Consider the following 14,045-nt stretch of genomic DNA (forward strand, 5'->3'; position numbering starts at 1 on the left):
AAAAATCCAGAACTTAAACAAGTGTATGGAAGGTTGTCTCAAAGATCTCACTTCCTTTTTTTTTTTTTTTTTAACATAATTGGAGATCTACACAGCAATTAGATATTTGTAGCCTGTCTGAGTAGAAGAGAAATCCGGTGGAAGTCTTGTAAATATAAATACTTCACAGGTAGCCTCTGGGACACAGGAAGGAAACTGATTTTCTAGTGTCTATTTTCTGTTCAGATGATCTTTAGTTCTTCTGAGCCATTCTTGAATGTGCAGAAATGGATGCAGCTGTTGGTAGGGAATGGCTTGGCAAGTATATCGATCTGTAACCCTGCACTGATGCAAGCAGGGACAGAGGCACAGAGACGGGTGGATCCCTGGAGCACAGTGGCCAGCGAGTGGGTGAGCTCCACGTTCGGGAAGAGGCTATCGCCACGTGAGGCTCATAGTGTGTATAAGTTGTTAGGTCTTTTATTTAAAAAGCAAACACACAAAGGGCTGAAGAGCTGGGTCATCAGTTAATAACACTGGCTGCTCTTCTCGAAGACCCACGTTAAATTCTCAGCACGTACACTGAGGTTAGTTATGCGTCTAACTCCAGTTCCAGGCCACCCTTTTCTGGCCTCTGAGGGTACCAGGCATGCACATGGTGCACAGATGTGCATGCAGGGAAAATACCCATGCACATAAAATAATAATCATGGTAATAGCAATAATGAGTTAGAGAACTGGCACACTGGTTGATGGCACTCGTTGCTCTGCTAGAGGACCTGGGTTCGATTCCCAGCACCCACATAGAAGTTCACAACTGTAACTGCAGTCCCAGGGAATGCAACTCCCCCTTCTGGCCTCCACAGGCATCAGGCCCACACTCGGTACACAAATACACCTGTAGGCAAACACTCAAAATAATAAAAAGATTTAAATGATAAATTCTAAAGACATTTCTTTTGACCAGGATAGGAATCCAAACTTGGACCTTCTGCATGCCAGATGCATGCTCTCCCAGCTTAATTAGACCCCAAGTCCTGATCTAAGCAATCCAGACCCATCAAAAACAGTGTTCCCGGTCATCCTAAAGTCCGAAGTTACAGCCAGCTAGCTTTTCTTTGTAATTTCTCAACAAATCATTTGTGTGTGTGTGTTTAAAATAGAAAAAGGAAAACTAATGAGCCATTTGTTTATAGTAGCTGACACTGGGTTCTGGATAACTCTTAGGTGTATTCTGTCATTAGAATAACACAGTGGAGAACAGATGGGGTATGTCTTTAGCACCAGGAAACAAGGTTTAGGGACTAAAGAATTCGCTAAGGCAAAGCTCAAAGGCCATGATGTCAACTTGGGCCCCTTTAATCCTAGAGCCAGACCCTTACTAAATGACTCTGCTGTGCATAGTCTGATTCTGGCAGAATGAGAGCAAGCCAGCAGGGCAGTTCCCTCAGTAGGAACCTCTCAGCAAGTTGTAGGGACCTCATTCCCAAACGTTCTTTACACTGTCCTGCCATCGCTGGCTGCTGTTCTGCCAGAAGCTTAAACTAGAGTCTTGACTTCCTGCTTCTACTTGGGTAACCATTTAAAATACGAAGATCACGTCCTTGTTCTGAACTTCCTTTAGGTGCTTCAAGTGTTCTTCAGGTAAATTTCGTACCTGCACATTGGCCTCCTGTGACCCAGGACACATACACAGCTTCCCGTCCTTCTCACCCAGCTCCTCCCACTCCCCAGGGTTGTTTCTTGCTTGGGCTTTGTCCTTTCCAAGATCTCTGCTGCAGTGTTCTTCACGTCTGCCTGGCTGCCTCTAGGGCTCTGCCCTCAGCTCAGCTGCCATCACCCCCAGAGGCCTTCACTGATGCTCCCCGTAGTCCCCCATTACCCCTTCCTCCCTCATCATCACCATCATCTGTAGCCACCCGTTTACTGTAGTTCTCACCCTTCTTCTGGCCAGATGCTCTGGTTTGGCTGCAGGCACCTTCATCTACTGCACCAGCTTGCCAATCTGATTTATTTATTTTTAATACTTGGTGTAAGAACTAGAATAAAGTTCAGAAGGCAACAGTTTTATAAAAATACCTTTACTTACCTGTTGTCTCTCTTGGGCATGGTACTGTTATCAAAAATCAATCTTTGCAAACGAACAGCTTCTAAAAGTTAATTTTCCTTAGTTTTCAGTTCAGTTGAGAATGCAAAAATGTTTATTTTAGCAGGAGTTCTAAGACAATAAGCAGAAAGTGTCCACCTTTCACTGGAAGATAACTCAGTAGGGGATTTGGTCCAGAACGTCATATAAAGTGAATCGTCTTTCTAGGGCTTTCCACAGCACAGCACCAGGTCAAGCTGGGCAGAACCATAATGAGAAGCACTTGTGGCCAGTCAGGAAGGACAGCCACAGACAGCACATTGCAGCAGTGAGGGAGGTATTTCATGGGCTGGGTAGCCTGTGTCACAGGGGTTGACTCCGGCCAAGGGAAATCAAGGGGCAGCAGAAGAGCAATCAAAAAGAAACATCCGCACGAGGGAAGGCTTAATGATGGAGAGGAATTGGGAGTGGGGGCCTTTGATTGTAATGAGGCCACTCCCTTCGATTGGGGCTGGGACTCAGACCCAGGGCCTGTGTGCGTGCCAAGTAAGCTCTCTACCACTGGGCTTCACACTTTTAGTTCTAAAGGAGCCTTTTCTTTTGCAAGTAAGACTTGAGTTACTGTCTTCGTACTGCAGGAACTTTGTGGGAACTTCTCTGTGTTCTGGCTGGTGCGAATCTAGAGGTCTCAGTACAGCACTGTGTCAGCCAGCTGAGGACTCCCAGAACCTTATGGGTTTCTAAAGTAAGTTCTGCTTGCTTTCAGTGACTAACACACTGGTTTTGGGTTAGCACATTTAAAGGGGAAAAACTACCTTAGCAGTCTCAAGGTTTCCAAGTGCTGGAAAGATAGGCAATGTCCCATCGTGCCAAGACCAAATCATTGAGCAATTTTACTTTAAAATGTCATTGCAAGGGGTTGGGGATTTAGCTCAGTGGTAGAGCGCTTGCCTAGCAAACGCAAGGCCCTGGGTTCGGTCCCCAGCTCCGAAAAAAAGAAAAAAAAAAAAATGTCATTGCATTTATTTATTTATTTATTTATTTACTGTCTTAGGGTTTCACTGCTGTGAAAAGACATCATAAAGAAAAATGTTTAATTGGCGCTGGCTTCCATTTCAGAGGTTCAGGCCATAATCATCACAGCAGGCAGCATGGCAGCGTGCAGACAGGCATGGTGCAGGAGGAGGAGCTGAGAGCTCTATATCCTGATCTACAGACAGCAAGGAGGAGACTGGCTTAGCTTGAACATTTAAGACCTCAAAGCCTCACCTCCACTGTGACACACTTACTCTAACAAGGTCACCTCTCCTAATAGTGCCACTTCCCGTGACCAAGCATTCTCACACATGAGGCTCTGGGGGCCGGCCCTATTCAAAGCACCTCAGCTACTTACTGATTTGTGTGTTGGAAGTCAAAGGGCAGTTTGTGGGAATTGTTTCCTCCTTCCACCATGTGGGTGGGTGTTTTGTTTTCATGTCTGTGGGTGTTTTGCCTGTGTTTGTGTAACATGTCTTTGTATCTGCAAAGATCAGAGAAGGGCATCAGATACCCTGGAACTGGAGTTACACATAGTTGCGAGTTGCCATGTAGGTTCTGGGAATTAAACCCAGGCCTCTGGTAGAACAGCCAGTTCCTTTAATCACTGGAAAGCATCTCTCTAGCCCCCAAACTCTTTTTTACCTGCCCTTAACACAGTCTGGCATTTCTCTATTTGTCTGAAAATGATTTTAAATTTCAGTTCCATTTGCCCAGGCAGCACCATGGCCCATGTCTTGATTCCTGGGTTGTCTCGAGGCTCTGTGGGAGCCATCTGCACTCAGGCTGCTTCGTGGGCACTGCCTACCAGCACTCTGCGTTCCCTTACCTTAGCCAGGTGAGTTGTCAGCCTTTGGGGTCACGTGGGTTGATTCTCAGAGATCTGATGTGCTGATGGTTTGGGGGTGGGGGGGTCCTTCAAACTCGAGAGAGACAGATGGCATGCTGACTGCAGTGTGCATGCCATCAGATTGGAAACTGTTGGGTGTGCAACTTATCACTGGTAGAGTTTCAGTATTTCGTACAATCCACAATTAATGGTATTTTCAGTAGCCATGATTTGGCGGGGTGGCAGGGGAAGCTGGTTTTATTATTTTATAAGGATAATGCTTAATAACCTAATTTTTCCTTCTTTTAAAAAGCGTAATGAGATCCAGAAGGAAAACTGACCACCTAGAGAGAACCGCCACTGTCCTCCGCCGGGAGGTTTGTGTCTGTGGGGCATGGTGGGGTTCCTGGCTTGGCTGCTTACACACTGACTGGCTTATAGGAGAGGCTTTAGGTGAGGCTGGACCCCATGAAGGTCAGTCAGGGAGATTTTATCCTCCTGAGCGGAGCATTTGTAACTAATTAGAAAGCAACAGCTGAGTAGTACTAAGGTTGTCTGCTAAGTTTGGCATGAGTGAATGTTTCAGTGAGGGAGCCCAGCCGTGTCTAGGCCCCCTCCTCACAGATCCACTGAGGTGTGCTACAGGAGAGGGAACTTGTAGAGCCTACACATTGTGAAGGGCTTACCTGTTTTTCCTTTTTTTGCCATTGTGTGTCAAAGTCCTTGTTTATCCTGCTTTGGAAGCACCTTCTAGCTCGTCAGAGCAGCACTGACATCTGAGACAGAAAGGTGGTTGAGCTCATTGCCCCTCCCCTGCAGCCTGTCAATCATGCCCAGACTGTAGAAAGCTAAGCTGCCACCTGAGGGTGCCGAGGCCTGGGAAGTAGAGGATCCTCACCTTTATCCCAGTGAGTAGCCGTTTCCATTTCAAACACGTTTCTCACACATGCAGGTGTGTTTACTTTAGTGTTGTCCATCTCTGTAAATCAGGGAAAATCCTGTGTATGTGCACTTCTACAAACATGGTCAGAAATTATATTGTTGCCATAGTTTCATTTTATGTTTCAATATAAGGAGACACTTTAACAAACAGGCTTTTAGGCCCTACTATTAAAACAATTTTGCTTCAGAGAATTGCTTTGGTACTAAGGCGATTTTGGTTTTTTTTCTTTTTGAGACGTATGTAAAACTGATTCAACCGAGTAAGTTAATAGGCATATAGGAAATAGATGGGCAGAAGTGTGGGGACGTGGAGGAGGGTCCTGTGATCCTGGTGCAGGACGGAGAGAGGCTGCTGTAAGCTCTGAGGTGTGATTGAAAGGGAAGCAGCTGGTACCGAGGAGTCAGGAGTCCAGGACTACAGTTCTTCTCCTGGTGCTGTCTTGAGGGGAAGACATTTCCAACCTCATTTCCCCCTCTTTATGTCTAACTTTTACTTTCCCAAACAGAACGAGAAGTGGGAAGAGGGGGAGGAGCTAAGGAAACTAGATGATTCCTGGGGCAAGCACCTCAGCATTGTGGGTCAGGGGTGACCTCAGTCCCCTCCAGAGGGTCCTCCCAGCCACAGAGATGGGGTAGTAAAGCACACGGTAACAAACAACACACACTTGCTGTGGACCAGCAACGCTAGAAGTGCTTCTGTTTGTATTATCTACCTTAGTGCCTCTAGCAACCCTCTGAAACAAAGGTGTCACTGGTTCAGTTCAGAGATGAAGGCAATGAGGGCATTAGCCTGAGTTACTTGGTGGCCATAGTGCCAGCGTTAAAGTCTGGACTGCCTCACTGTGGCGCCCACTCTGTTAGCAGCTGTGCTCTGCTTCTTTGTGTAAATACTTCGGGGCTGTTCAAGGTAACGCCAGTGGCATCATATGCCATGTCTGATAAAACAGGAAGGTACTAGAGAACTGAACAAAAGGCTGGCTGGTAATGCAGACTATGTCACAGATAGAGGTTGGGATCGGGGGTATAGGTAGAAGGGACATTTCCTGGTGACGCTAGTCTGTAGGTTACTAAGGCGGAGGACAGCAAGCTCCAGGCAGCTGTGTAGGGAGACCCTGTCTTTTTAAAGCTTCAGGCATAGGGAGCTGTCATGAGGCTCACCCACATGTTCTCCAAGACAGGAGGAAGAAGGGTTAACAAGGAACAGAGAGAGAGGCAGGGGGTTTACAGCAGAGGACCGAGGATGAAAGTTCAAGGGCTATTTGACGTAGTAAGAGTTTTTCTAGTGGGATTTTTTAAGTGATCTCCCACCAAGAGTTGGTTTAGACCTGGGAGTCCTGTTGAGGAAAAGGCCAGACTGCGCTAGCTTCAGGGTCAGGGGTTTCCACAGCGTCCCTTGCTGGAGCTGGCTGGGGGCCCTCTGGTGAGGGGACTGTGTTTGATCAGCTCCTGCCCAGTGCCACAGGTGGGGTTGAACAGAAGGAAGTTGAGGGGAGTCATGTCTGTCTTCTGCCCTTGGTAATGCCCAGGTTTTGGAGAAGGAAGAAGACAGAGCAGAGTTGGGGAGAAGGACATGGAGACATCTTTTACATTTGATGGGTGCTAAGGATGGGATGACCTTCACTGAGTAGTTCCCAAGCCACTCAGCAAAATCATCCCAAAACTCCCAGGAGGAAAGGGCTCTGGGGTATTATTGTTTTAAGGTCACGAATGCTTACATTTTAGAAAAATAAAACAAATTAAGACATAAGCACATGAACCAACATGGCAGCACACATATTAATCACCGTTAGGGAGCGAGGGCAAGTGAGTTCAAGGCCAGCCTGATCCACTTAGTTTCAGACCAGCCAGGGCTGCATAGTGAGACCCCAACTCAGAAAACAAAAGGCAAGAAGGAAGCACATGAGTTCAAACCCAGTTTCCTGTTTCTTTGCTCTTTAAAAAGCGCATGATGCTTTCTGTGAACGTCTGCTGTTAGCCACAGACTTCTTAACTCAGAAGCAACTGCGGCCTCCCCTGGCCACTGCTGAAGGGGACTTCATCACATCACAGACTCTTACATAGTCCCTGGGAGGACACCTGTACTCAGAGTGAGACAGCACTGGAGTCTGTCAGTCTCAGGAAGTTCATTCAGTTTGCACACTTGGTGCACAGCAAAGCCATGTGTGCTGTGCCTTGTTGGGATGTTTACCAAAACCATGTGTCTCTAAGCCCCAGACCTCTCTGCCTCAGGTCATGGCTGCAGCTAAGGTGTGTGAGATCACTCACGAGTCTCCATCAGTGAAGAGCCTCCGTTTGCTTGTTGCTGATAAAGACTTTTCCTTCAAGGCTGGCCAGTGGTGAGTGCAGTGTCCCTTGTCAAGTGTGTGGTGTGTATATATGAAAGTGCTATCAGGCAGGAAGTATACTTTCTTCTGGAAAGGACTTCTCCACCAGCAGAGAGGAATTCTGGGTCATTTCTCTTTGGACATGGACAACTTGATTTCTTTTTTGGTTGGAACCCATGTGTCCCTCTGTCTGTCTGAAACCTACCTTTTGTAGTCCAGTTTCATACGAAGCAAAGTGCTGATCTGGGGAACCATAGCTTGACAGTTGTGTCTGCAGATAGTCACACTGATCTGCTCCAGTTAGGGTTGCTGGGCACTGATGCATTTCCAAAAATCAGTCTTTGTTCAAATAGAATAGACAGAGTGGCTGAAAAGGGCCCTGGCCTCAAACTTGGAGGTCTGTGTGCACCACCACGCCTGGCCACCTTATCGTTTTGAGAATCATCCCTCATTGAACCTAGCACTCAAGTTGATTAAAAAACAAATGAAGGGGCTGGGGATTTAGCTCAGTGGTAGAGCGCTTACCTAGGAAGCGCAAGGCCCTGGGTTTGGTCCCCAGCTCCGGAAAAAAAAGAACCAAAAAAAAAAAAAACAAATGAAGATAGACGTTAAGCTAGCCTTGCATTCTTGGAATTTCCTGTCTTTATTTAAACGGATATTGGTCCTGTTTCTGTTCAGTGACTGATTATCAGGATAATATCAGCTTCATTGGAGTAAGTGCCACAGTGTCTTGTCTCTCCTGTTTGGGGTAGTTTCTCAAGGGTTGCTTTTGATTCTACTTTAAGTGCATGTGGCAACTCCCCAGTGGTGCGGCCTGAACCCAAGTTCTTACTGTGATGTCTTATAGTTCAGTTCTTTGAGCTTGTGTAGATCGGATCAGGTTTTTCCATTTCTTCTTGGTGCATCTTTGATAGTTGATATCTTCTTAGTAATATGTGGTTCATCTAAATTACATCATATAATAATTCTTCATAATATTCATGAAGAATTTTTTAATTTTTGTAAGATTAGTTATACTTGTTCATCTTTTATTAATTTAGCAGTTGATGTTTTTCTTAGTCTAACTAAAGTGTTACCAACTTTGTCTCATCGCCTGCTGCTGACAGGTTTTAAATTATTGCAACAGTGATGGTTTGTTCGTCCGTCCTTCTAGGGTTGATTTCTTCATCCCAGGAGTTTCAGTGGTTGGTGGGTTTTCAATTTGCTCCAGTCCCCAACAGCTAGAACGAGAGAGAATAATAGAATTGGCAGTGAAATACACGAACCATCCTCCTGCTGTCTGGGTTCACAATAAGGTGAGCAACCACCTTAAACATAACTTTTTAGTGTGTGTGAGTACTGTACCTGCATGTTTGTTTGTGCACCATATGCGCGTCTCTTTCCCTCAGAGATGGTCAGATTCCCTGGAATTGGAGCCTCTGATGGTTGTGAGTTAGCACTCGGGTGTCCGGGACTAGACCTGAGTCCTCTAAGAGGGACAAGTGCTCTGAACTACGGAGCCATCTCTCTAGACCCTCAACTGACTGTTAAATGTGGAGGTCTGAGCACCTCTGCCTCTCACTAAGTTTGTGTTCTGCTCAGTGGGTTCACCTGTAACCTGAACCTGAGGAACAAGGGTCCTGAGTGGCGGGTGTCGAGTGGGAGGACCAGGGATGAGAAATAAACTTAGGCCAAGGTCTGCTGTCGAGTCTGTTAGGTACAGCACTGTCTATACTGATTGAAAGGGGGAAATGCCCCAGGTCAGCATCGAGCTAAGCCGGACACTGTTGGCAAAAAGGACACCGGATACCTCATACACAGCTGCCTGAGGACTGACAACCACAGCCCAGGGGGAAGAGTCAGGTTACAGAAACCACAACCTTGCCTCCTCCCAGGCACTGGCTCCAACCTCAGGCAGGCCCTAGCAAATTCATTCCTGTACAAGGACACAGAGTTAAGTTCCCTTTGTCCTTTCATCAGGGCCTCTGAGAACGGCTTGGGTCAGTCTGGTCCCAGTACTTGGCATGGGATGCACAGGGTGAAAACTCACACTGAGCTCCCCAGGAAAGGTGGGGACGCAGAACCTTGTTGGGGAACTGATTTTAAAGGATTGGTAAAAGTTTTACCTAGCATTCTATATGTGCTGAAAATGACCTTTGTTAAGTAAATAATCTTTCTGTGGCCATCCTAAAGTAAGGAACCCCGGCTGTTACAGACAGTAGAGCTGAGTCTGTGGTGCTCCCTCTGCTATGCCGGCCTCTTCACAGCCGGTTCTGAGAAGGTCCAGATCTCACCCTTGCTTATACACGGTGCTGTATCCCGAGGCTTACCCTTGACCCTGCACACAGTGCCCTCCATACCTGTTAGAACACCAGGGACAAAGTGAACTTCACATTTGACCTTCTTTCTTTCTGTCCCCCCTTGTTCCTTACCCTAGATAGCGTGGCTTATGTGTACATATAACCTCCATCCTATTTCAGCCCTTGATCATCTCTGTAACCAAAGTGTGCCCAGAAATGCAGCTCTGTCTCACTCCCCCAGCCCCCAGGAGGTATTGACAGTCAACAAAAAGAGAACAGAAAACAAAAACTAACTTTATTCTCATCGGCGTGTTTTGAGAGGTTGCAGAGAATTCTTGCTTGTGTGGGAACTTCGTGTAAGGAGAGGAAGGAAGCCAACAGGAGCAGATGTTACCGGAGCAGCAGGACAGATGCGTGCTGGGGGACGTGGAGCATCGTTCAGCAGAGCAGCTGGGAGAGCAGGTTGAGTGTACTGGCTGCAGTTCAGCTTAGTGAGGAGAAGAGCTACCCAGAGAATCAGAAACAAGCCATATTTGTAGCAAGTAACATGCCCTTGTTTTGGGCACTGAAACTTGCAAACTAGGTCACTCTCTTGATCCATCCTCCAGTAAGAATCATCAAAAAAAAAAAAAAAGTTGTAAAATTATAAAAGTTCTTTTACCCTGAACTAGCTCTGGCACCGCAGCGCCCCAAGATATCTGATTCTCCATCTCAGTCAGCAGAGACTCTCACCTGTTTGCTCCATCTCGTATCACACGCCGATGGCTTCTCTCTGAGCCCGGCAACAATCTCTCCACCCATCTAGTTCACCCTTTTTGTCTAATTAAAAAAAACTTTTCTCTCAGATATAAGCTGAGCACAACTATTATCATTTTGTAATTAAAAGAATAAAATATATCTAACACCTAGTCCAACATTTTATCAGTTAAGCAGAACATTTAGTTATCCATTCCAGCTTAAGGAAGGCTTAAAATCTGTATTATATCTTGGCTAGCTTGTATACTATCTGATAAGTATCCAATAAAATATGTATTTTCAGAGTTAAACACCCTGATAGGCTATGAGACTACAGTCTTCAACTCCATCAGAAATCTGGGAATAACCAAATATCTATACACAAAGGAAGCCTAACACGGCTTCCAGAACTGAGAGGTTGTAGAGACAAATCTCCACTAGCACAGTCCTCTGTTAGCAACATGTGAGGGCAAGTCTTCAGCCTTCTGGCCCAAAACCAACTGACAGACTGTTGAAATACAGAAACCTCGAAGAGCTGATAATTCTGACTCGGTAGAGATTATCAGTTAACAACTATTCTGCATAAGGTGTCCCTATTTGGACAGTGTTAGTCTATAGGTGGAATGGGCAGTTTCTGCCCTGTGGCTACGTAGCCACAAAGTATTACCTCACCTGGAGGTGGAGGTGCTCAGTTTGTTAAATCCGCCAGAGGGAACTGTTAAGAGCAGAAGTGTCTCATCCAAAGATAAATAACTTTAAACCTCATACTTTGTGGATTTCTGATGTTTTTGAAAACCACCTATCTATATAAGGTAACCTGGACTGTTGTCCGTTAACTATCTTATTACCTTGAAGCACTCTAACAAACTTAGAGCCATGAATTTGCTATTTGGCCCTTAACTCACATGTGTAATCAAATCAGAAGCTTGTAATGGCATCAATAGAAGGACTGGCTCTAAACCTTGTCCCTTTAAACTTTTTTTTTTTTTTTGGAGCTGGGGACCAAACCCAGGGCCTTGTGCTTGCTAGGCAAGCGCTCTACCACTGAGCTAAATCCCAACCCCACCTTTAAACTTTTTTAACAAATAAATTCTATACCAAAGTGCAGATATGATTTTAGCTTAGTTACCAAATGAGATTATGACTATACAACTCAATCTAGCTAATTCCTCCCTGTTAAATTACAACCATTTCTAAATTTCTCATAAAAACAACCTTAGAATAACCACTTTCAGTCCCCAAAAGCCCAGGGAATCGGGGTGATGACTCTTCAATAACTTCTTCAAGCTGTACATGGGCGTTGAGATATCCTTGGGGGTAGGCGGTAGGAAAAATGGAGCAAATGTAGCCTGAGGTGCCTGTCTTGACTGGACCCAGCTGAAAGGCCTTGAGATCAGGAGTCCAAGCAGGTACATTCTCCAATATATAATTCTCAAGATAAAAGTTTAGAATAGAGATATCTTTTTGTTTGATTCTCTTGAATTTAGTTCTTCAGGCAGTCTCCCTCGCTCAAATCTCATCCGTATGACTCTGAGGTTTCCTGAGCTTAATCACTTTTTAAAAACACAAAGGCAAAAACTTTCTCCCAGGGAGGGCGGCAATGGGGGGAGGATGGGGAGGGGAACACCCATGAGGAAGGGGAGGGGGGAGGGGGATGTTTGCCCGGAAACCAGGAAAGGGAATAACACTCGAAATGTATATAAGAAATACTCAAGTTAATAAAAAAAAAAACAAAAAAAAAAAAAACCAAAACTTTCTCCCAAAGTACTGTGTTCCTTAGTCTGTAACCAGAAAAGCTTGTATATTGCACTCTCTCCCAGAGCAATAATATAACCATAAAACTCAAAAGTCACACCCATTATGAAGGTTAAACAATTTTTTTAAAAAAGGAAGTAAGCTAATTAGTGTTAAACAATGCGCCTGATAGGCTTTTGTACTTTGTGATATCAGGAAATAAACCCAAAATTCTGTGGAGCCCAAGTTAAAAGAATCTGAGCAGGGTTGGGGATTTAGCTCAGTGAGCAAGTGCAAGGCCCTGGGTTCGGTCCCCAGCTCCGAAAAATAGAAAAGAAAAAAAGAAAAAAAAAAAGAATCTGAGCTTCCTGTTGTGGTAAATAACAAAAATAACCACAAACCCTCGCTAGCCGGCATCAACGAGCCATATGGCCTTTAGCGGGGTAATTCATAAAACAAACTAAACACCTTCTATCAATTCTAATATCAATAAGTAAGCAATTTATCAAACCAGGACTTTAGCCCAAAATATATTGATCTGTCAAGCTCTCTACCAGTAGCCTCAGATTTTTATATATTAATAACTTCTATGATATATGTCTGCATTCACTCTGCCTGGTGTCAGGTTGCCATCATGCCAGAAATACGCATCCCAATTCCCTGGCGGCCCAGTGTCCCCAGCCACCACACACTCTCTTGAACTTAAATCACCACATGAAAGAACACACAGCACAACATCCTCTGATCCAATTGATAAGCTATAATTTGCTCATCTAGACACACACAGCCCTGTACACCTCCATCCCTTAATATTCATAACAACCTGTAGAGAGGGGAATCTTAACATCCGCCTCCATGCTCTCTCCTCTGCTTCTCCCTCGCTCCAGTCTCCTCCTCTCTAAAACTTTTCTCCCACCCATCCTTCCTTCTCATCCCCTCATTCTATCTTGTACCTGCCTTCGCCTGTATGACATCATCCTACATTGAGACCTTTTGGGCAGTGAAAACTTGCAAACTAGGTCACTTTCTTGGTCCATCCCCCAGTAAGGATCATTAAAAACCCAAGCAAACTGACCTTCTCCACCCCGCATGGGTCAATGGAATCACGGCAGACAGTGCTCTTGGACTGGGAGACCCAACACCAGGAAGGCGGGTTTGTTGTAACGTTGAACAAGAATCAGATACACAGTGACTCTAGGGTTTAGGAAAGGCTCTAGCTGGCCCGAGAATGACAAGCATGGCTCTGGCAGGTTTCTCCCGACCCCTACTCCTGTGCTTGACTAGAAACCATTCCATTCCATTCCTAAAGTTACCCACCGAGGTCTGTTCCCTTATTTGGCCACTTCCTCCTTCTGAGGCTGATTACCAAGGTCCAGCTAGTGAAGTACTGAAGTCCAACAATCAAAAGTCCCCTGATTAACACGCCCAATTAAAATCAAACACCTCATCCTAACTCAGGATTTCCCTCTTCACCTTTATAAACTGCCATTTTCTCGCGGGCTGTGTCTGTTTTCTCTATCCAGAGACAGTCCTTTGTCCCACCCCTTCAGAGCAAATGAACCTTCCCCTTCTCCTTGGTCCTCTATCTCCTGTATTCGTCTCTTGTTCCCTGCTCTCTGTCCCCCTGGGGCAAATCAATCTCCTTTGTGCTGAGAACTTGGTCTTAGCCAGTACTGGTCCTTTCAATGTACTTGGCAGGGAAAGAACTAGAACAACTTTGAACCAAGGACAGGACAGGGAGGATGCGGATGCACACACGTGCATCTCAGCTGCAGGTTTATAGTTCGGGGCTAGCCTGGTCTACTCAGTGAGCCCTGTCTTAAGCTAACAATAACAAGAAGAAGATCACTTAAAATTTTAGGAGTAAAATAGCATAGTGATAATCAAAACGGTACAGTAAAGGGCAGACACAGAAGGAGCTCAGGAAGAGACTGACGGGCGCCACCATTTCAATTCGAGCCAACGTGCTAAAGAAGCAGGTGGAGAAAGGTTAGCTATTCCAGCAAGAAGGAGTTAGACCCCCCTAGTAGTGTTCTTCTCTGAGAGCCACAGTGACTGAGACGTCTTAACTGTAGACCCCGATGGTGTGTCATGGCTTGTCA

General features: G+C 45.5%; 1 protein-coding gene across 7 annotated transcripts in view; it reads left to right on the plus strand.

The window, feature by feature from the left end:
• Oxnad1 (oxidoreductase NAD-binding domain containing 1) overlaps positions 1 to 14,045 on the plus strand; it is a 29,070-nt gene that overhangs the window by 1,492 nt on the left and 13,533 nt on the right. For 3 of the 7 annotated variants that reach the window (NM_001107295.1, XM_006252626.5, XM_063275356.1), the window contains exons 2-5: positions 3,818 to 3,938; positions 4,243 to 4,306; positions 7,101 to 7,207; positions 8,349 to 8,490. In NM_001107295.1, coding sequence (NP_001100765.1) covers positions 3,818 to 3,938; positions 4,243 to 4,306; positions 7,101 to 7,207; positions 8,349 to 8,490 — 434 coding nt within the window. Of the gene's footprint in view, positions 1 to 2,703; positions 2,811 to 3,803; positions 3,939 to 4,242; positions 4,307 to 4,649; positions 4,838 to 7,100; positions 7,208 to 8,348; positions 8,491 to 14,045 lie in introns of those variants that run through there. The other 4 variants (XM_006252624.5, XM_006252625.5, XM_006252623.5 and 1 more) reach the window with 4 other exon arrangements.

Source organism: Rattus norvegicus, chromosome 16 (genome assembly GCF_036323735.1).
Source record: "Rattus norvegicus strain BN/NHsdMcwi chromosome 16, GRCr8, whole genome shotgun sequence".
In the NCBI taxonomy this organism is placed as follows: Eukaryota; Metazoa; Chordata; class Mammalia; order Rodentia; family Muridae; genus Rattus; species Rattus norvegicus.